The 21896-nt window shown below is 38.6% G+C and overlaps 1 protein-coding gene across 1 annotated transcript in view; it reads right to left on the bottom strand.

Annotated features, from left to right (window-relative positions):
• Positions 1-21896, bottom strand: part of TENM1 (teneurin transmembrane protein 1) — a 161562-nt gene that overhangs the window by 44709 nt on the left and 94957 nt on the right. Inside the window, exons 15-18 of the mRNA XM_009877141.1 lie at positions 19052-19195; positions 14431-14680; positions 13505-13525; positions 9419-9651 (exon numbers count right to left, since the gene is read on the bottom strand). Coding sequence (XP_009875443.1) covers positions 9419-9651; positions 13505-13525; positions 14431-14680; positions 19052-19195 — 648 coding nt within the window. The remainder of the gene's footprint in view (positions 1-9418; positions 9652-13504; positions 13526-14430; positions 14681-19051; positions 19196-21896) is intronic.

The following is a 21896-nucleotide window of genomic DNA, read 5'->3' as shown; positions in this document are numbered from 1 at the left end:
AGCATCCGTGAGACAACAGGTGGCTTCCGCAGGAGCTGGTGCCGTTCTCACACTTTGGATGGGCAACAGCTCCAGCACCGCGGCATCACCCCACCCCGGAGAGCTGGACCTGAGAGTGAAGGTGAAGGCTGCAAGGAAAGGTCATGGTCTTCTGAATTTCAGTGGGGAAACTGAAGAACGGGGCCTTGCTTTGTCGCCCAGCAACTTGTGGGAGACATGTCACAACTCATGCCTACTCTTGTTCTGTCCCAGTTTAACACTTTCTCCCCAGTAATTTCTGCATTCAATTTGTTAAGGCTTTTCTATAAGGCATGAACTCTAAGTAAGATTTTTTTTCCCCCTGAAGTGTTGAAAATAGAGCTAGAAAAGCACTTCTATTCATGTTAGGTTTGTGAAATCCTTTCTACCAAAACTGCTCAATTTCTTGCTTTAAACTACTTCGTAATTTCCCATTTAAAGTTGCATAACTTTGCAATTATAGCAGCTGCTGTGCACAGCCGAGCTATTTTAATAATCAATTTATGTTCTGCTACACAGAAATGAAAGGCAGAGGACTTGAACAGATGGTTTGGATAGTGGCTTATATGGTTCTTGATTTTTGTCCCCTGCATTTAGCAGAACCAAAGGCTGCATGTACCCTGAGTACAAAAACACTTGTCTGCACGCCAGTTTAGGATCTCACACAGCCAATTCCACACACCATTAAAAAAGAAAAAAACTCAAACAGAATTCCCACATCACTCAGCCCCATTTCCTTACACTTAATTTCTTCAAGTATATAGGAAAATTGTAGCCAGGGGCAAGGGAGAGTAAGCAGTCTAGCTCCCACAGGCAGCCTTGATGGGGAACGTGTGTCTCTCACAGGGCTGGGAGAAGAGGGGACAGTCTCCCCAGACCCCAAAATAAATCTGTACCTGGCAGCACAGATTTCAGGGACACCTTGCCATCATGTCTTCCACCTCTCAGTTCTTGTCCAGAGGGGCCTCTTCACATTTAGACACCTTGCAAAGGTTTGAGGGTATCAAGACCAAAAACCCCCCAAAGACCAGAGCAGTTAATTATAGCATCTAGCACTCCTACTATGTCCAGCTTTCAGGCTATCTATCAGCACAGTGTTGGCAGTGGAAATTAATTCTTTAAATTGTGAATTCAGTGTATTCATCTGCTGTTCAAAGAGAGGTACTCACCATTCTATCTTCTGTTCTACCTTCTATTCACTATTCTACCTTCTCCATCCAGGACAAAAAGTGCCCACAAACTGCTGACATGCCACAGGGTGTAGGGTTAGGCTACATCGGTGTGTTATGTGAAACAGCAAAATGCCCAGTTCTCCAGGACAGATGTCAGCTGGGGACTGAAATCAGCTGGAGGGCGGCCAGATGGGCCAGCTGGGGGGAAATGTGTGAAGTTATAAAAAGGCTAAAGGAAGAGCAGCCATCTTAGGGCCTGATGGCCTGTGAGCTTGCAGATCCTTGGTACAGGCTCCCTCAGAGGATCTTCACTCTTTAATTCAAGAGTAACAGTGTTTTCATAAACTACAGAATGACTGGCAAGCTTGCAGCTGTTGTCTGCTTCTGAGGAGCCCAACCAGAAATCAGAAAGGCTTAAGGTTTGAAGGTGAACTGAGACAAAGTGCACCTGAGGAGCAAAAGGGCTTGTTTTGGTGTGGGGCGTGACCCATTCCAGTTTTTGGGAGGGAATGGCACCTCTGTCTGTCCCTCATATATGCTGAAGAGACTTTGCACTGAAGAGACCTGTGCACAGAGAAGACCAGAGCTAGGGATGCTGCAGGGCTGGAGCCGAGGGATGGCTGCCTTTCAGAAACAAAGCTCAGGTGTGTGAAGCACGCTGCCAAACCTCTTGATACAAGTGAGCTGCTGAAACATCCACCCTAAAACCCTAACCAAAGCAAAACAAAATCCAGCCTGGCTATTAATTAATAATGACCACATGAACAATTAATACATAATTCTCATGGGGTTCTGTTCCAAACATTCTTCTGCGAGAATGAAGCCAACAGAGCAAACCACACTGCAAGGACTGCTCCTTCTGTGGCACATCTGGTTGTTTTTCACTGCAACAGTTCCCAAAAGCCCAAGTCATGATCTGCATTAGTTTGTACAAGGATAAACTTTCTCTTCGGAAAATGCAAAGGGTTGTGTTGACTCTGCTACCACAGTTTGAGGCCACAGGGCCACTGGAGCCAGGCTCAGAGGCACCTCCCGCACTTCTCACTGGCACGCTCAGGGCTCTGTCCTGTGATCAGCTTTACGCTGTAAAGCTGAAGCATGCTACAGATTTATTAATAATCAAAAGCTGCTAGGAAATTGTTCTAGGGTTTTTTCCTCAGGGATGTGGGAAGGTTGCAGACAAAAGTCTCTTCAGTCCCAGCCTCCTAGTCCTTTCCTGAGTCTCTTTCAGACTCCTGAGCAGAGAGATCCACGCTGGACTGCTGCGGCAGGCAAGGGCTGCTCTGTGGGGCTGCTGTGCATGCAGCTATGATTGTTAGAGAGGTTTTTAACACTGGTATTGCACTGCGGAGCAATATCAGATGGAGTTTGATTTGCTTTCCAGTGTGGTTTACAGACTCTGGAAGTACAGCACACGTGCTGTGTCTTAGTCTGATTTTGCAGAGGGGTGGTGCTGCATGGCAAGCAAAGAGCTGTGCCTCTCACCTGGGCAGCGCAGCCCTGGATCAGATCCATGCCACGGATAACACAGGGCCAGGATCTATCACCAGGGCAAGTGCTGCTTCTGTTTTACGCAATTTCCCTGTGAACAGATGGCTGTGTTGGCTGCAAACCATCCATTATATAAAAATCAAAAATTATGCTGCAATGAAATAAAGCTACTCATCTGTGGTGCTGAATGGATTTCAAACACTGACTGTATAAGAAAACCAAAGATCCTTTTATGTTAATAGTGTACGCTTTGCTCTCCAGCCATTGCAGAAGTGCAGTCCATCTGCAAGGGAAGTACATATGCCAATGTGATGGCATAAACAAGCCCATGTCTTCAGCGTTTTTACTAAAGACAATATGATATTCCCGGTGCTTCCTAGTAAGCTAGCATGTGCAAGTGCCAGCATATATATGTTCAACAGCAAACTACTGCTTCTAAGTGCTTACTCCTGTATACTGAAACGACATGACTTTACCAGTCATGGTAAAAATTACTTATGCATTTAAGGCTTGTTGACAAATACCTTATATAAAGTATCCACTGGAAAATGAAGTACAGATTTGTGGCTAAACTGTCCCAATTTATTCATTATTGAATAACTTGAGCTGGATTCATTAATGCTCCTGTCACATCTCGTGTGACGCTTCACATAATCTGTATTCCAAGAGCTTATTTTTAATCCTTTTCTGACGTACAGTGTAATGCAGAATCAAATCACATGCAGCACTTCAATTGTGCTTTAATCACTGAGGAACGCAGAGAGGAAACATGCACATGCTGAGTGTAAGGAATGCACCAAGTGCAAGTAGGAACACTACTCTCTCCATGAATGAGTTAAAAAGGTCATTTTCAGGTATCTTTTCACAGAGAATGAGATGTGGTTTGTATTAGGTTCTTCATTGTGTTCTGTTTTTTAAAGGAACCATAGCACTGAACTGTATGCCCAACTGATGCTGTCTTTGAGCACAAATGTAACTTATTGCACAAATGACAAACTCATCTTGCTCGGAGGTGAGATTCGTTATTAAACACTGATGTCTGAGTAAGGACTAAATAAACTTGTGCAAGAATTTATTCTTGTTCTTTGACTCAAAGTACAATCTCCTTCTGAGTAACAGGCTTCTGCTGTTTAGTCATGTTTAGTCACTGGGACTGTCTTAAACAGTACTGGATTTTTATTTCACCTGAATGTAAAGCAGCAGCTCTTAGAAACGTCTATCTCCAGAAGATTTATATGCAGACATCTTGGAACAATATTTATAACACTTAGAGGTTTTTTAATTAGTAACATTCAAATTCTGTTTGACATTAAAAATGAATGGTTTCTAGTAGAAATCACATGTGGCCATGAAGTATCACCACTAGAAAGACTGTAGAAACTTTTGCTCTTAATAATTGTTTTCTGTACAAAACAGTACTTAGTAGATGGGCTGTGTACAGCCATGAAAAACACAAAAGGTTGACTATAACTTCTTCTGCTATGTGCTCTCAGGAGTGATTCTGGTTAGAGGGTTATTTACCTTGACAGATATGCCTTAGTGCCCATATGTACATGATTACAAATGCAAATAACACTTTGAAAGTAAAGTGTTCACTTCTATGTGTAGTTCTTATGGTTGAAAGAAAAATGTTCACTTCTGTGTGCAGTTCTTATAGATGCAAATTCAAAATACATGCCATTATGATACAAATGATCTTTCAGTCTAGAAATTTTGGCATTTCAATGTTAATGGAGTTCTTATTGGAACACATATTTTTCAAACATATCAATAAACAGCAACTAGAGCTGTATGTTGCCTACTTCTGAAAATTCTACTTTATGCTCAGAGAAGAACTTTGCAAATGAGCATTTTACATTAAAAACTTCTAGTTAGGCTTCTGAAGAATTTGCATAAGATCATCTAAAACTACTGGTGAGGACTAATATAAAGAGAATGCTACCTTCTGCAGAAAAGCTGTGTTTAGAAGGAACTTGTGATTCTCATAAAACTTTTAATAAGAAGAAGTGAATCAAATTGGTTAATTACCATTTTATGGCTGGCAAAAGGGCAGATTACATGCCATCCATTTCTAAACTTCTAAATGTCTCCAGTGCTTTTAATTAAGGCTGCCATCTAGAAACTACTAACGCAATTTTATGCAATTAGTTATTTATAGGTTACCATAATACACCACTCAAAATACGATTCAAGTGATTTGCAGTCTGTTGCTTTGTGATCTTTGTCATCTTTACTTCATTACTGTCTCAGTACCAGCGGCAAAATATTCAGCTGGAACGCGACTTCAGTACTCGCACTCGAGTGTTGTTCTCTTTAGATATGTAACAGTAGAGTTGGAGCAAATAGCATTTTAAACTACTAACTATGAATGGAAATGTCCTGCTTCCAGCCTGAAACATGAAGACTGGGGTCATATCACTAACAAGGGTTAGCAGAAAAGTAACTTATGCATTCAGGTGAAGGTTGGATGAAGTTTAGGAAAACTTGCTGTCTAGAAAGTTTGCCTTAATGTTCTACCAGATTCCCAGGCTTCTGCAATCGTAGGCAGCTAAGACTACTGAAGAGAAAAGGAATAAATTTTGCTGAATCAAAAATGGCATGAGATTAATTTCTTGATGGGTCTGTGATGCATACATGACAATGATTTGAGACTGTAAATCATCTTGGCTTGCCTACTTCTCACTTTATATACTGTTAATGAAACATCTTAGCCCAGTCTGTCTTCCTTTCTGAATTGTATAGAAAGGTTGAAAAGGTCTTAGGAATTTATAGAATAGCAAATATTGCTGAATAATTAGTATTGATCATTACCTGAAACATGAGGGTCTTGTTTCCACAAAAGGCTCTATGAATTCTACTGAAGGTAACAGGAATCTGCATAGGATTAGAACTTACTCCAACCTTCTACATTTCCCTGGGGCTTACTTTGAGGTCATTGCATCTGTAGTGAGGTCACTGCACTGCAAGTACTCTGTACTCAGTGTGCAGGTTTGCATTTTCTGACTGTACACACAGCTTGCACAGACAGCGTGTGCGTCTATCCTCTTGTTCCAGAGTCTGCTCTGGACCCAGGTCGTAAAAAAGCAGATACTGCAGGACCTCAGATGCTTAAATCTCTGGATTTAGTGCTTGAGGTTCCAAATGTTGTAAATCACTCCTTATACTTAGGGTTCAGTCATTGGAGGGAATTACTGTTTTCACAAAAGTTAGTTTGAGTTTCCATCACAGCTGTCCTGTGTGAATGCTCTGAGCCGGTCACAAACACAAGGTAATTGAAATCAGATATTAATCTAAGACACTTTTCTCAGAATACTGACTGGCAGTCACTGTAGCTCAGCAAAAATGTGGTAACTTGATTGTCTCAGCCTCTCACTGCCTCTGTCAATTAAGCCTGGAAAGTCAAATCTATTTACATGTCTAAAGCCCACTGATTTCAGAAGGACAGGGTAAGTAACTGTTTAGCGCCTTTGATCCAGGCACTGCCTTTGCTAAGTAGAGAAACTCCCAGGTATTTCTGTTAATTTTAGTGCTTCTTACTGCTCCAATACTCAACAACTAATCTAGTTAAAATCAGGACGCTATCCCTTAATGCCTTATTATAAATACTAATCCAGACTGTTTAAAAGATAGTGTTGGTGACTAGGTGTGCCATAAATAGTTTTTATCAAAAAATCCACAAACATAGCAAACAAATTTCCCCACCCCAAAATTAAAATCTGTTACTTTGTAAAGTTCAAGTGATTGGAATGCAGTCAATGATTAATATCTTGTGTAGTTACTTCTTCATTTTCAATATCTCCTTGTGTAATAAATGTGTTCAGTTTGTCACAGATCTTATTTTATGACCCCACCTTGTATCATTTCACATTCTGCTTAAGTACTTGGTCATTTATTACATGACTCATTAGTCTGAGATCTCTACAGAATTAAAGAAAGTTGCAGTAAAAATAATATATTGAAGATCAAATTTCAACTACATCACCCATGCATGCTTAAAAGCATCTTTCAAAGTCAGCTCAACATACAATAATGCAAGATTAATGTTCACTAAGCCCCATCTCTAGCCCTTCACAGAGATGTGGGAACAGACTGCACAAAGCTGCATATGTTTGTCACCTGCAAAATAAAAGTTGTAGAAAGCAGAGAAAATCATAATTGATTAGTGAGACTTCATGATGTTTTCCTGCCTGGCATTAATTTCCTGGTCACTTAGGCAAAGGCAGTCTTGCCAAATAATGATAATGAGAAATAAAAGTTGATGAAAGACCAAAAGAAATAATAATCTAAGGCTCTCTGAAAACCTGCCTGGAAGTCCACTGAAGTAGAAAAATCGTTATGAGTTCAGAAAAGGTGAAACAGCATTTGAAGCAACTTACATTCAGAGAAGTAAATAAGAAATAGTATTTGAATTTGCATGTATTAACATACTTCTGAGGATGTTACTAAACAGGATTTTCACAAGCGTTCCACAGTAGATATTTCTTGTCGTTTTTGCAAATGGATAAACTGAGTCATATAGAGTCATAAACCCTTATTCAGAGTCAGTAGCAAAAATGAGAATAGAACTTTTGACTTGTAACTAACCAAGGTCGAATGGCCACTCAACAGAGTTCTTCCGCAGTTATTGCTCTTTTACAAGTGATAAATTTAGTTTTCATTTAGAACAGGAAAAAAAGAAGCAGTCAGAATGAGAATGAGAAGGAAGATGCAAAAAAAAAGTTAAAATTTTTATATATCAGTTTATAAAAATAAATGCTAATCTTGTCTGCTCATTGAGTAATATAAGTGATTATATTTAATAATATATTTGCAATTACTGTCCTCTGCATTATCAGGTACTTGTTTTTGCACTGTAAAAATCTCAAGAGATAAGAAATTAGAAGCAATTAATTTATTCTTGTGGTCAAATACTACATAACACTGGTGGACTCACCATGATTTTTGTCAGTGCCTCCTGCCTCCTAGAAAAAATATTTTTGTGTATTCTGTTTGAATATTATTTCAGTAGAAATGTGACATTTTCTGACCTGACAATTATTCCAAGAACAAGCAAAATAAGTGATCCAAAAGAATTTCTAAAACTGTATTTAAGCATGTGAGATTTGTAGGTTTCTTAATAAATAATAGATTTACAGCTACAGGGCAAGTACTTCCTACTACTTTCCAAGGTTAATCAACCGCTTGCAGTTTAGGTGAGAACAAGGACCTGTATTTCTAAGGCCATTATGATAATACACAGCTAATTCTTCATACTGTGCTGACGACTGCAGCCTGATCCCACATTTTGCTAGGGCCTGTACAAAAAGGGCATGTGGCAGTCCATAGTTCCTTGAGATTCAAATCCCAAGTGATGTAATTCAAAGTAGATGCAGAAATCAAAAGCAGCTGGGAGCCATTGCCTAAATTTGCCAATATATAAACAACTGTGTGATAACAATTTTTTTTTAATATTTGCTAGCTGGGCCAGAACTCATAGATTGTATTTTCACTCCACTTAATTTCTTTATGACTAGAACCTTCTGTTGAGGAAGCCAGCTACACATGGGTATTTTTAAAGTAAATAGCATATTACAAATTTTCACCAACATAGTTGCCTAACAAGAAAATAAGATGGAACAACTAATTGTACTGTAATTAGATATAATCAATTGTAATCAGCAATAAAACATTGATCACTTACCCGTTAAAGGATCTGCTATTTTTAGAATTGATTCATTACATTAATTAGTTGCCTGAAGATTAACATTTATTTGTACTTATCTCACACTTACCTTCTCTCATTAAAGGCATGTTAAAGTCACTCCATAATTACAATGTGTCTCTTGCTAAGCCTTAAAACAGGATTATTTGCTTGTCTTGGGGACGTTTCTGCCTGAATATACACTCTAATTTCCTACTGATATACAGCTTTCCTTTATTAGCTCACAGAAAACAATCAAAACCCTTCCCAGAGCCAGTCCTTAGGGGGGAGCGGTGTGTGTGCTCCAGGGGCAGCATGCTAAAAACCCACTCAGGGCTCTGCCACAGGAGCTGCTGAGTGCCTTTCGTGCCAGGAATTTCACTGGGAGTTGAAAGTGATCAGCTGCTTTAGAGCACCAAATCCTGAGACTTTATCACAGTTCTAGCACACGCTACAAGGGGATTAACCGTGGCACTGGAGGGGATTCAAGGCTTCACGCGCATTTTGCCTGTGTCAGTATGGAATGGACTGGGAGAGAAAGGCTGCAGCAAAATGCTTATTTCACATGCTAGGTGAATGCTATATTTGCACTCATAGGTGAGATGCTTGTATTTTACAAATTACATTTAATAAGGAAGGACAAACTAGAGCTCCAAATAATCTTGATTTTGCTGGCTGTCTGATTTGAACAGCTCTGCCTTAATGTGTAAGAGTAAGCTTCACTAACATCACCTGAATGCATAAAACCTAAAAAAATCTACTTTTCAACCATGTTATTTGCTTAATAGTTAAATATAATTAAATGCTGCCACCTTGCAATTCAAAGGTACTAAAAAAGAGGAGAGTTGCCACACAAGGTGAGTTTTTCAGAGGATGCTAGCTGAAGCCTACTGCTCATGCTACTCCCTCATAAAGGACTGGTTGTATTAAAAACATAAGTGAACTTTATGAAATGATTTGACTTGCTTATAGTTTGTTAAATCATCACCTCAGACCCATTACTGCATCTGAGTTTCTGCATAACGCAAGGAAATGACGGATAGCCAACGCCAAGTACCTCTTGGACTGTTGAGAGAGGCCTCAGCTGCCTTCCCGCCGTCTCCACAGTGACTCTGGTCAAATGGAAGGCACTGATCCCCTGTTCCTGCTACCACGTCCGCGTTTTTGGCTAGATCCTTTGTTTCAACGAGAGATTTTGCTTTGTAGACTTTTCTGGTGTTGGTATCTGACAAGTAAAGGGATTCTGACACGGGATCAACAGCCAAGTAATATTTATGTGCAGGGCTTGTACTAAAACAGAAAAGAAAAGCAACAAAGTTAAATTGTTTTTCTATTTAATCTGTTTGTAGCAGCATAACAACTGTATTCTACCTATGCGAAGACATCTTTTCAATGATTTGGAGATGACAGAGACGTAAGTGAGACCAGCTTTAATGTAGCTCATGCAAACACCACTGCTGAGAAGGAAAGAACCAGTATCAGCTGCAGAACTTATGTGAAGAGTGGCAGCTGTGAGGTTAGCCTGTCCATCAGTATTAAACCATGCAGTATGAAGTTAACTGGAGTGATTCCAGCTTACTTATAATTATTACTATCAAAAGCACGGTCATTTTTTTATACCTGATAAGTACTAGTACACCTGGCACTGAAAATAAATCTACAACTTGCAGCAAAGTGAATCACAGGCTGTTCTGCACGGGCACAAATACCCGCTTCAAGTTATTTTTATCTGCATCTAAACCTTAGGAAATATGAAGGTGTGAAGTATGGTGCCTTAATTCATGCCGACTCTATTGTCAGGAGCAAGGCAGAAGGCCAAGTACTGTCAGTGCAACTAGGCATGAAATAATGTGCCATAATTCATGCACTAAAGTACCTTATTGAGATTATAAAATGTTATTTAAAAATATTTACATATGCTAATTAAATGGTGAGGATCGTAAATTCTACCTGGAGAACTGGGCTGCATCTTATTAACCAGTATGACTTTTTGGTTTTTTTTTCAGTGCAAAGTTAATTTCCATCTTGAGGAAATTGCCTAAGCGTATGCCACACCCCACCAGCATCCTGAGCCTGATGAGACTGCAGTATGATCCTGACTGTAAAATAAAAATCCAGATAGATGTAAATCCCTTAAATCCTCGATGCCTGGCAGAGCATTTAGGTGCTTAGACAGTATTTTTGTCACTGCCCTGTTTCTCCGAGAGCAGAAGGAGGTTTCTGACAGGCACTTGGGCCAGACATGGACCTCCCCATATCCCTGTGACTCTAGATGGGAATTTCCCATCTGCTCTGCAGATTAAAAAGATTGTCAAATTCTTATTTTTAGTGTTAAAGAAAGATTTTATTATCATTGGCACAATCAACCAGGCTGGGCTTTCCGGCCACAACAAACTAGGAAAGAAAGTATCTAGATAAAACAGAACTGGAGAACTGGCAGAGGCTCCAGGATAGATATGTGTGATGTCTGAGATGATATCGACTTATTTGACTGACTCACTTTCATGTTGATGGAGCCTCTTCAGATATGAATTTTTTTGTTTGGCTGAGGTAGACAGTAAGCTTTATTATTCATCTATTAGACAGTTCTATCTTACTGAGCAATGTTGCAAAATGATGTAAAAATTACTTACCAATATCTTTTATTTTAGCAGTCTACTGAGCAGTCTATATATTGCTAAGAAACTTCTAACAGATGCTCAGCTGAAATCTTATTTCCATTTATACGTGACAAGGCTAGTGCTGTACCATGATAAATGTGATAGAGCTTTAGCCTATTTCTCTCAGTTCTCATTCTCTATCCAAAAAATGACAGCAATTACTTAGCATCTCTGACGATTGGGCCACAAGCTAGACCAGCTTAAAGCTGACCTTAATCACAAATGGCTCTAAAAGAAAGAAGTGGGAAATATAAGGAACGAGATTTTCCGAAGGAGAACCCAGTCCACGGAAATGTAGAGAATGAGAGTTGTATGGTGGAAGTTGAGTAATAGGATGAGCTAAAAGCCATTAGTGCCAAATTGTCACCAGGTTTATAAAATTTTGTTTGTTGCAAGCTTTAAAAATCAGTTGTGCTCTCTGGAGTGAGCTCAGAAGATACTAGCCAGCCAAAAAAATGACTTTAATAGAATACTTCTGTGGAAAAGGATGCAAGAAGAATTCTAAATGTTAAATAAACATATTGTTCATCATGCGGCAACTGCAGAGAACCAGAGATCATTATATACTCTCCTTGTAGACACATTTTCTGTCATCCTTGTCATTACATTTAATAGACCAGCTGTTAGAAAAATTCTTGATGTTGATGCTTAAAGCCTTGCACACTAAAATATTCAAATTTAAAAAGTATTAGTAAAAGATGGAACAAAATAAAATACTTGTTAACTTTGCAGAAGTTTGCAATCAAATCTAAATCTGAGTTTACTTAAATTAGTCCATTAATAGTTTTTAAACATTTTTTAAAAACTGGACTCGGATTTGTGATGAATCTTTCCAGAATGGGTTATTACTATCTTGCACTAAAATCTTCCCCTGTAACCTCAAAGCTTACTTTCCATTTTTACCAATTATTAAACAGCTTTTCTTATTTCTTATTAAAACCCTGAAGACAAGAAAAACAAATCGGATAAGTTGTTTTTAAGTGGTGAAAAATAAGATCAGTAGCCTTCTCTGTTTATTGGCGTCCAATGTCTATCCCTTTTTGTTCAGGATTTTCTTTGTCCCAGTGAAAAGAACCCTTTTCTTCCTCCTAGTTTAGAGACTGAAAGTTGATCTGCAGAATTGGATTCCTGCTTGGATTGTCATGTGCCTCTGACACTTTTTAGTTGTTGCTTCCACATGTTTCTTTGAGCATCCTAGAAATTTCCACCATGACTATGGCCTTTACAGCCTCAAGAGAAGGGCACTGCTGAGTACTCCTCCATAACTTCATAAACCATATTAACTTCAAGCGATGTCGTCCAGTTTTCCGCAGATTTCACTTGGATGGAGGCAATTATTATTGGAATTAATAAGATTAGAGTACTCGAGTATTGCTACAAGTTAAGATTTAAGCTTATCTCATGAAACTAGTACCAGTGAGCAGGTATTAAAAAAAATTCTACTTTACAAAAGAAAACCTTGCACTTTAAACCCGATTTACGTTCTGAATGCACTACAGAGTAAATAAGTTCAATTTCCTTATTTTTCTTTAGTTTACAAAGATATTGGTCAGTTAAAAGCAAATGGAAAAAACTTTTCAGTTAAAAAAATAGAACCTTGCACTTACCAATGAGAAATTATTCTTTATTTTCAAATTTTCGTTGTAAAATACAAGATGTGAAATCACCCATAAGTAGGCTAGCAAACATTCTATTGCATTCTGTGGCATTCTTGTGGCTAAAGTGAGTCATTCCAACCGATACTCTCATCCTACAAACACATCTTCAGCCTACACTTCACTTCCTAATATGCCATGAAGTTATCAGCTCAGGTTGTACTAGTTTCTCTCATTTAAGTACTGCAATGCTAACAAGTTTGTTTCTAAGGCTACAGGCTGCCTAGCTCTCTCTTTCAAGCATGCAACATCATTTCTGCAGCTGGATTGTTATAACCAACTCCCTCACCGTCTGTCACAGAAGCCTAACGTGCAACCTTCACTCATTTAAAGAAATCCCTGCACTGTGATGCCAAAATGATATCTAGAAAGGGGCAAAACCACTTGCTTTTGCTTTAGCTGGAAAAGCAAGGACTGAACTGTTACACAGCATCTTCAGTAACTATGGCAGATTTTAAAGCCTGCAATGTGGTAGAACCACTAAAGTTCAGTCCTCTTGTGTGATTCTGAAGCTTTATCATTTGTTGCTATAAGTCCTGTTTTCTTGGCTGGCTCTATGATCATTCAGTGAGTAGGACAGCTGGGAAATACATTCACAGCTTTCAGGTTTAAACATTTCAATTTCTGACTGGTGATTAACAACCTGATTTTTAGATGGAGACTTCATTCCTTCAAAGATAAGAAATTACACCTACTTTATTGTAAACAAAGCTGAATTTGATTAACACTTGTATTTATTAAATTCAGAGTGTTTCTGTGCATCCAGACTTTTGTAAGACTGTTTCCTTGGACATGGTTTACATGCTACTGTTGCTGTGTTTTACTTACCTGTGCCTTGTGTCTCTATTCCTGGCAAGACAGATCAGTTCAGTTTTAAAAAAGCAAAAGAAAAATACAAGAAATGTTAGTTCTCAACAAAACTATATTATTTGCCTGACTGCTCACAGAGCTATATCCCAATAACCAACCATTGCTTATCCTGTTACTCAGTATTATTTCTTTCTCTCAAACTGCTTCCTTTCCAACACCTGCCCACTGTCAAGTTAACTCTGAACGATCAGCACACAACATCATCAGCAGCAATGTTAGCTAGCTGGAGATTCATTGGTGTTATGTAAGCGAAATATAGTGTTTCAGTGCCTGAAAATTTTCCTGTCTTCCCCTTCGGCCCTGAAAGGGAATGAGAAGCTGGAGTCATAATTACAGGGCAGTCATTAATGTTAGCCCAGCCTGAGACATATTAGACTGCAGTACCAGGCTTGCTCTTGTCTGCTTAAATTTGGTTACATCCTCAGCTACAGATGAGGAACAATTTAACTGTATTAATTTTAAACACAGTTAGTCTATCTATAGCCACAACACTGTGACTTGACATGGTACTCTGCATATTTGCTACAGAACGATGGGGTTTTCTTTGAAAATATACTTCATGGATTTTTTTAACTTTTTGAGAAAATGTATGAAATATCTTGCAGGAAGAAAAATTAGCTCTATGAATTCTGCACTTTGTAGACATTCAATATGTAAAACTTGTTCTAAAGACCGCTTAGGATGCCCTTTTTAATGATGACTTTAAAGTAAGCCTACCTTTTGTGATGACTTTGTTGGGCAATTGATGAGACATACGTTCACAAGGCAACTAAATGTGGCTGCTGGTTTAAGTCGCAAGAGAAAAAAGGCTCACCATAGTTTTCCTAGACACATCACAGCCAAGATAATGAACACTGGTCAGAGAAAGCCAATTATTTTTTTACCTTAATTCTAATATGCCAATTGAGTTTCCAGAGGGAAAGATCCGCCTGACAAAATTGAAGTCGCCGATATACACGCTACCATCGGGCCCAGAAGCAAGAGCAACGGGAGCAAAGAGTTTGCTGTTGAGCGCGAGACCATTGCAGTTTGAGCAAGAGACACTTCTCTGGTGCCCGTTGCCCATTACAGTTGAGATGACTGGTGGCTGCTGGGAAATGAACATGTTTTCACCATTTCCTTTGTGTACAATTCCTAAAAAAAAGCAAACACAGAGCCTTTAAACTATTGTGCAGTTTTGGATTAGGCTAGCCTCTAGAAAACCAGACGACCAAACCACTTTCTAAAGACTGTCACAGAGTTCCACTAGTCTCTTTCAACGTTTTTCAGTCTCAAGCTCCGCCACCACCGTTTTGTCGATTAGTGGTTAGTGGCTATTTTAAAAGCCAACATCATGAGGAGAACTCATGGTTGGTTAATGCTCTAACAAATTGACTGTTAATTGCAGTGCTATCTGATTTCTTGGGGATTACTACTTTAATATTCATTTTATTCATAAATTTTTATTAGGTAGCAGAGGAATTTCTTAGGCAGTTTGAATATTTAATTAAAGGAGATTAATAGCAGGACTACTATGCATTTTTCACAAAAGAGCACTGAGTGGCAGCACAAAATCAATATTCAAATTTAAATGCAAGTCCTTCATGGTATATAAAAATAGTGTCAAGTGCAGCAAAGCACATGCTGAGACAAGTCCAAGTTTTCCCAGTATGGCAAATGAATTTGTATATTGTCTCTATCAACTTTTGCAAAACTATTTTTTTTGTGGCTTTCAGGTAAGTCTGAAGCTAAATTTCTCCTTGGAAATTACTAGGTGTTGCTGTAGCTATTCTGAGGGGAATTATGTTTAAAGAAATATTTCTGAACAATAAAGGAGAGAATACACATATTTGTTAGAACGTTGGCTTAAAAAAAGCCTCTTGGAAATATGCCAGTAAAATTAATGGCCATATCCTCTTTTACATACTGGATAAAAATACTACTAAATGAAGATGCTGCCCTTTGTCTGAAATTAACAATGTAAAAATAATCTTTCAACTGCCTCGTACAAATGCCAGTAAACAATTAGGGCTCTGGAGAATATATTTTGCTGTCAATAAATGTAAGCATGTGCTTAATTTCAGGCTTTTGAGCTGCTGCTTTAATTTTAGTTGTTGCTGTGTCGCACTGGGGCTGGAATTACCTTAAAGCATAAAGTCCCTGTAAAATTACGCCTCCCAGACAAATAAAAATGGAATCAATACACTTGCCCATCAGAACAGAAATCTAATTCAAAGAATACTCTGAAAAATCAGTTAGTAGCACACTCATTTGTATTCATGAGATGAGGTATCTTTAAAAAGACTCTATACATGAACTAGTACTTATGGTACATGTTCTTCATTATCAGAAGATCTTTTGAAGTGAGCAAAACCTTTGTGTTAGAACACATTACACTCTAATCATGTCACAAATTAGAAGAGATCAAACCTCTAAACTAGAGAAGGAATAGAAAGAAGGAACAGAAATAGAAGAGGAATAGAAATAGAAGAGGAGGAATGGAAAGAGTTTAGTATAGCTGAGAGCAGGATGCGATCCTTTGTTAATCTAATGGCCATACTGATGCAAAACCATATACAGGTAGCAAGTTGGAGCTCCCAGTGAAGACACGTTAGAACAGTATATATTATTTCACATCTACACTGCTGGAATCAGACATCATTTTCTTCTTTCTTTTTAAAAAGATACCTACATGTGGCAAGAGAACACAGTTTTGACTTGCTGTGGTTTCTGCATGTCAGTACTTGTACCTCCACATCATAGATATGCTATGAAGTGCAGTTCTGTAAAACTGCATCTATTTATTTTTTACTGTTGTATCTAGTTTATTTTGTGACATCTCTAAAATGAGAAGTCTTTATGGAGAGGGATGTATGCATAGACACCTGCATAGAAATGTTGTATACAGCAGCAGACCAGGTGGAAGCCAAGGCTTAGGGGCTGAAGTTAGATATATGCTTTTAGCCAACTAACCGAGCAAAGTGCTTCCAGTTTTAGTTTGAAAACAACATTGTAATTTGCAGTAGACAATTTTTAGAAAGACATTTATGCTACATTCCAATGCTATTTTTGTAGTTAATCCAATAACTGTTTCAAAAACAGATGCACGTTTCCTGCCTCTAAAAAGAGCAGCTCTTCATACATACAGAGGAAATGCTTTAATTAAAGTGAAAAATCTTAGTATACTCATACTCAAGAATGCTACTCATGCTTTTCATTTCACTCACAGTGGCACAGAGATAAGTCTGAAATGTATAATTCTAAGTTGGAATCATACCCTTGGCCTTATTTAAAGTACATTTTATATATCTGAAAAGGAAGAACAGTTCACTTTTTTAAGATAAGACTTGAAGCACGCTCGTTATTCTCATTTAGCATAGCTCATTATTTGCTTTTGTCGTTTTAATAAGAGACTACAGGCTGCTCTGCTAGGTGTGCACTAGCTATGCTATAGCAGTTGTTTTTCTGCTCCTAACTGCTTTTCCAGTTCCTATATCCAAGCTAGGTGTGCACGCTCAAAGCCTATTACAGTCATGAGGAACATCTGAGACATCACTGAGCTCCCGCTGGGCTTTGTGGTCCTCACTGGAGATGCTCTCACATGCAATCCGTGAACAAAAGAGACCACTGATTTCAAGTCAGCTGTGCTTATGCCCTCCCCTCCCCAGACAACGTCTCAGTAAAGGATAAAGGTTTTTTAATATTTTCCCCTGACTTCAGCCACAATCATGCCCAGCACTGTGGGAACACAAAATCATAGAATCGTTTAGATAGGAAAAGACCTTTAAAGTTGAGTCCAACAGTTAACCTAGTAATGCCAAGTCCCCCACTAGACCATGTCCCTAAGCACCACACCTACATGCCTTTTAAACATCTCCAGGGATGGTGTCTCAACCACTTCCCTGGGCAGTCTGCTCCAGTGCTTCACAGCCCTCAGGAAGAGGAGCAGGTATAAGAAGCTGCACATTCCCCTTCCCTGTTTTTGGCCCAGGGCAGCAGGCACAGCCGGGATGATGGCACGTGGCTGACAGGCCAGTGCTCTCTGGTGTTCTCAGCCCCTCAGCTGAGACAGGGCCAGGAAGCGATTTGTCACTGTATACCCCGTGCTCAGGAAAGCAATGATTTAGCCCCACTTGGATTATAATCGTATACTTTACAAAATCTCAGAACATGTTAGCGCCTATGGGGTGAATTATTGTAGTCGCCACCGCAGTTAGCAGATAGTCGTATAAACTGCAGTTACTGCCAGCAATTTAGTCTCCAAATTAAACCATGCAAGTGGTAAATTGGCACTAAGGAGTAGACTATGGGGCTCGCAGTTGGGGGCTGAGCTGACTGAGGTCAGATTTCTCTTTGTGTTAAATGTCAATAGCTGGCATTTAAAAGAGACAATCTATACAAACCAATAAGACAGGGTATGAAAGAACCGCTGTTTAAAATGTCAAACTATTTTAAATCGAAACAGAAATCCAGATAATTTACAAACTAAATCTGACCTTTTTTATTTGGAATATTTATACTGTAGCTGCGCATTTAACAACAGAACTTGTAAAAAACTGACAGCCATACATCTGTGCATGAATACTCATTAACAGAAGTTTGCAGATGGAAACAGATTTTAGTGGACACTCTCAGTTGGAGGAAATTCAGAGAACTTTACTGAATCCAATACTCTGCTGATTTATAAGTGCTGAAATCTGACCCCAAGTTTCCCTTCCCTTGTACAGTGAGATATCTGTTTATTGGCAAATCCGTATTTTTCTAGTTACTATAATTTATATACAAGTATTGTTTTAATAATTTAATCCCACTATTTCCTGGCTATAAATGTTAAGAGAGCAAAAGAAAAAAAGCTCAGGAATAAAATAGAAGCAATGAGAAAACAGACTCAAGTCTTTGTGCTTGAAGAATCCCTGTGCAGGGTTAATGTTACGACAACAAAAGCCTTTAATTTTTTTTTTTCTAATGCTTTTTGAATGGTGCTGGATTGCTTGTCTTGAAGAGTGACTTACTGTGCTTCTCCACAGAGTGGGCAGCCACAAAAGCTTCTCCGTACCGAACTGGCAGTGTGGTTTCGACAGCTCTACCTCTCCCTCAGCTGCTCTGCTTTCCTGCACAGTTTGTCTCTCTAGTGCTGTGATACTACTACCTGGTGTTAGTCACAGGATGAATTAGGGGTGTAGATACTTCTCTAAGAATATAATACACTATAAACTGACCTAAAATGTGGTATTTCTACACCAACAGTGTGAGAACAAACCTAAATTAGTATGCCCTTTTCCCATCCAAGTGACCACAAAGCATCAGCGATCACAAGAGTTAGTGATATTAATGTTTAATACCTGGGAGCCAGAACATTAAAAATATCCTTTCTGATGGCATTTACAGTTCAGTTCTCAATAGATGAGGGTGCACATTCAAAGAGGATTACACATCAGGAAGTGTAACACTTAACATCTGAGCAATTAATTCCTTTAAAATTTGTATTCTTCTTCTGCATGGATAGTTAATAAAGGAGGGACTTACCACTTTGTGGATTTAATACATGGTGTTTGTTTATAGACCAGCCTCCCAGATTTGAAGCATCCATTTCAAAACCTTGAAGGATTACAGTTCTCTTCTCCCACAGAATAAAATCAGGACATGTTTCATATTCATATCCCACTGACACTGCAAATAATTAAAAAGCTATCAGTCATTCCAGGTTTTGATAATCATCTGTCAAGAAATGATGCCACTAATTTTCCTCTGTCTGACTGCTGTTGTTGAATGGTATTTTTTTAAAAAAGTGTTTTAAGAGATTAGTATGTTATTACAGCTATAGTTACTACTGTGTCAAAGGAGAAAATTGTATATTTTATCAGTTATGGATTTCTCAAGACTATGAATTTCCTCCAGTGACTCTTAACTTGATTATTTATTACATTTCTGCTAATTACCTGAATAACAGCTTAAAGAGAAAAAAAAAATCCATGATAAACTGGTTTTTATTTGTTTGCTAACTGTGAAAAACTAGTTAGGCAGAAATAGAATGGCAAGCTGTAAATTTCTAGAATTAAAAATTTATCTTAACAGGCCTTGCATATCAATTGGTCAAAAAGACTTGCTGAAAATCTTGACTTTCCTTAACGTTGATGGGTCTTTGGGGAGCTCAAACTGACCAAAAAATCTTCCCTTCAGTGCTTCAGTTAAACAAAAAGCACTCTTAAAAATACCATTTTGGTATCTCTAATGTACTAACCCTTCTTTTTTTGTTTCCCCATTTAATATTCTAGCTAACCTTTTCAGATTTCAGTGCAACTCACTCATAAAGGAAAAGTGTTATTTCAACACCAAATCTCAAATTATGATCTAGGAAATATTGAGATAATTCAGTCAAAATAAAAATGTCTTTAAATTATTTTAGGATACAAATTAAAAAAAATAATTAAAGCCCACAGTTTTCTATCATTTTCCATGTTTTCTTATGACTTTTTCTATGTAGCAGCTTTTAGGTACATTCTACTTGATTCATAAATAGTGTTAATATCTTCTAAATTCCATTACTGGATGCAATCAAACTATTTTGACCATCCATAACAGTGAGCACTTGTTTTTGTAAGATAAATGTTCTACGGCAAATTGAAAGCTGTTCCTTACAGCAACTTCACTTAGAGCTGCTTCATCATTTTAGCAGAAAGAATCTGTTTTTGCAGAAACTCTGAATTGTAAAAATCACATCGTCTTAAGTGCTGTAAAAATATTGTCTGTTTCAAACATTATAGGTTTCAGCCCAGCAGCCACTTTGCCCAGTTTTTCTGTTAAAGGAGCTTTTAGGACTAACATCAGCAACAGGTAACTCCCTGGGCTGTGTGTCCAGCTGTGGGCATGGAGCTTCTTCCACAACAGCCCCATCCTGCACTGGGAGGAGCCATCAAGGTTCAGTAACTGACCACGCTACTTTCTAGGTGTCAATGCAGAGAAGATAAAGGGCACATTTTTCCTATGAAGCAACCTCATGCTTGCCACCTACACATTAGCATCTTCACTCCATCCATGCACTTAACACATTCAATCTCGGGCCAGACACCTATATTTGCAAAGAGTAAAGACCTGTAATACAAAGGCACTCAGCCTTGCTGGGAGAACGATAAACCAACAGAATGGTTCATCAGCTGCTGTAAGGTACCACGCTGATATCTGGGGCAAGGAAGTTACAGCAATTTATTCCATCTGAGAATCTGTGCCAATGGACCCACAGTGGCGCATTTACCAGGACTGTAGCTAACGCTGTAAAGTGCCTTGAGCTGATGTTTCTGAGCTGCCAACTACCCTCTAGAGGTTATCACCCCCTTTCTTAAAAGTTCACTGTTCCCTGGTCCTGTAGTTATTGTGCCTAGTTGCCTTTTCATCCCTTCTCATCAGTGAGACACAAGTGGACATACACTCATTTCATGTGTCTACAACCATGTTTCTATGCACACTTATGCATATTTATTAGAGAAATCTGTGTTCCAAAAAGGGATATCTGTGTGATCTTAAAGCAAGGTCTTCGGAACCATCTAACTGGAGGTACTGATGTGCCATCAGTACCTTCCCATCAACTGTATGCAAAGTAATCCAGGCAAAACATAACAATTGTAAAGTGCACCAGGGGACTGCAGTGCCACTTACAAAATAAGTATTCTGTTATCGGCAGGTTTTGCAAAATGTTGCAATTTTCTAAGTGACATGATAATCTCAGCTTACCCTCATTGCGAGGTGTTACTTTCTGGTCAAATTAATTTATAGCCCTTTTTTGAAGTGACTGAGATTTCAGTGCATGAAGGGAAACTGTAGTGGCTGAGGTTTTGGACACTAACAGCCAGTAAGTGCAGTTCCTTGTAGCGTGAAAAAGGATTTTAAAAGATTTACTGAAATGATTTCTATCAAAAATCTATTCTTTTCATACAACTATTTAGAAGAATGAGCACTAATTTCTTAGCAGTGTCAGTGTATTGTGGTTTAAGAGCTGTTGCCAAAACACAGCTAGAAAAATAAAAGACATGATTAAATAGACCTGTGGCAGCTTGAGAGCTGGTTTATATTCACACCCAGAAAGGTTAGTCCTTGCGCACCACTTCATGCTGCTGTGTGGGATGCAAAGGCTTGCGGAAGTAGGAGATTGAGCATGTATGGAGTCTTACAGGAGCATTAATTGAGGTTTCTAGTGAAAACCTTCCTTTTCCTATATTAAATTACACAGACACATAGGCTTTATCACCACGGTTTTGTGTCAACATCCACTTGATTTTTTTTTTTATTCAGAAAATGTTACTTTATCATCTCAGCTGTTGCTCTGAGAAGAGAACCTGACCTCTTGCTGGGGACTTGGAGACTAGAAAAACACGAG

The sequence above is a fragment of the Apaloderma vittatum genome, unplaced genomic scaffold (genome assembly GCF_000703405.1).
Source record: "Apaloderma vittatum isolate BGI_N311 unplaced genomic scaffold, ASM70340v1 scaffold7339, whole genome shotgun sequence".
NCBI lineage: Eukaryota > Metazoa > Chordata > Aves > Trogoniformes > Trogonidae > Apaloderma > Apaloderma vittatum.
The sequence above is the reverse complement of the archived record's forward strand: the minus strand, read 5'-3'. Positions and strand labels throughout refer to the sequence as shown.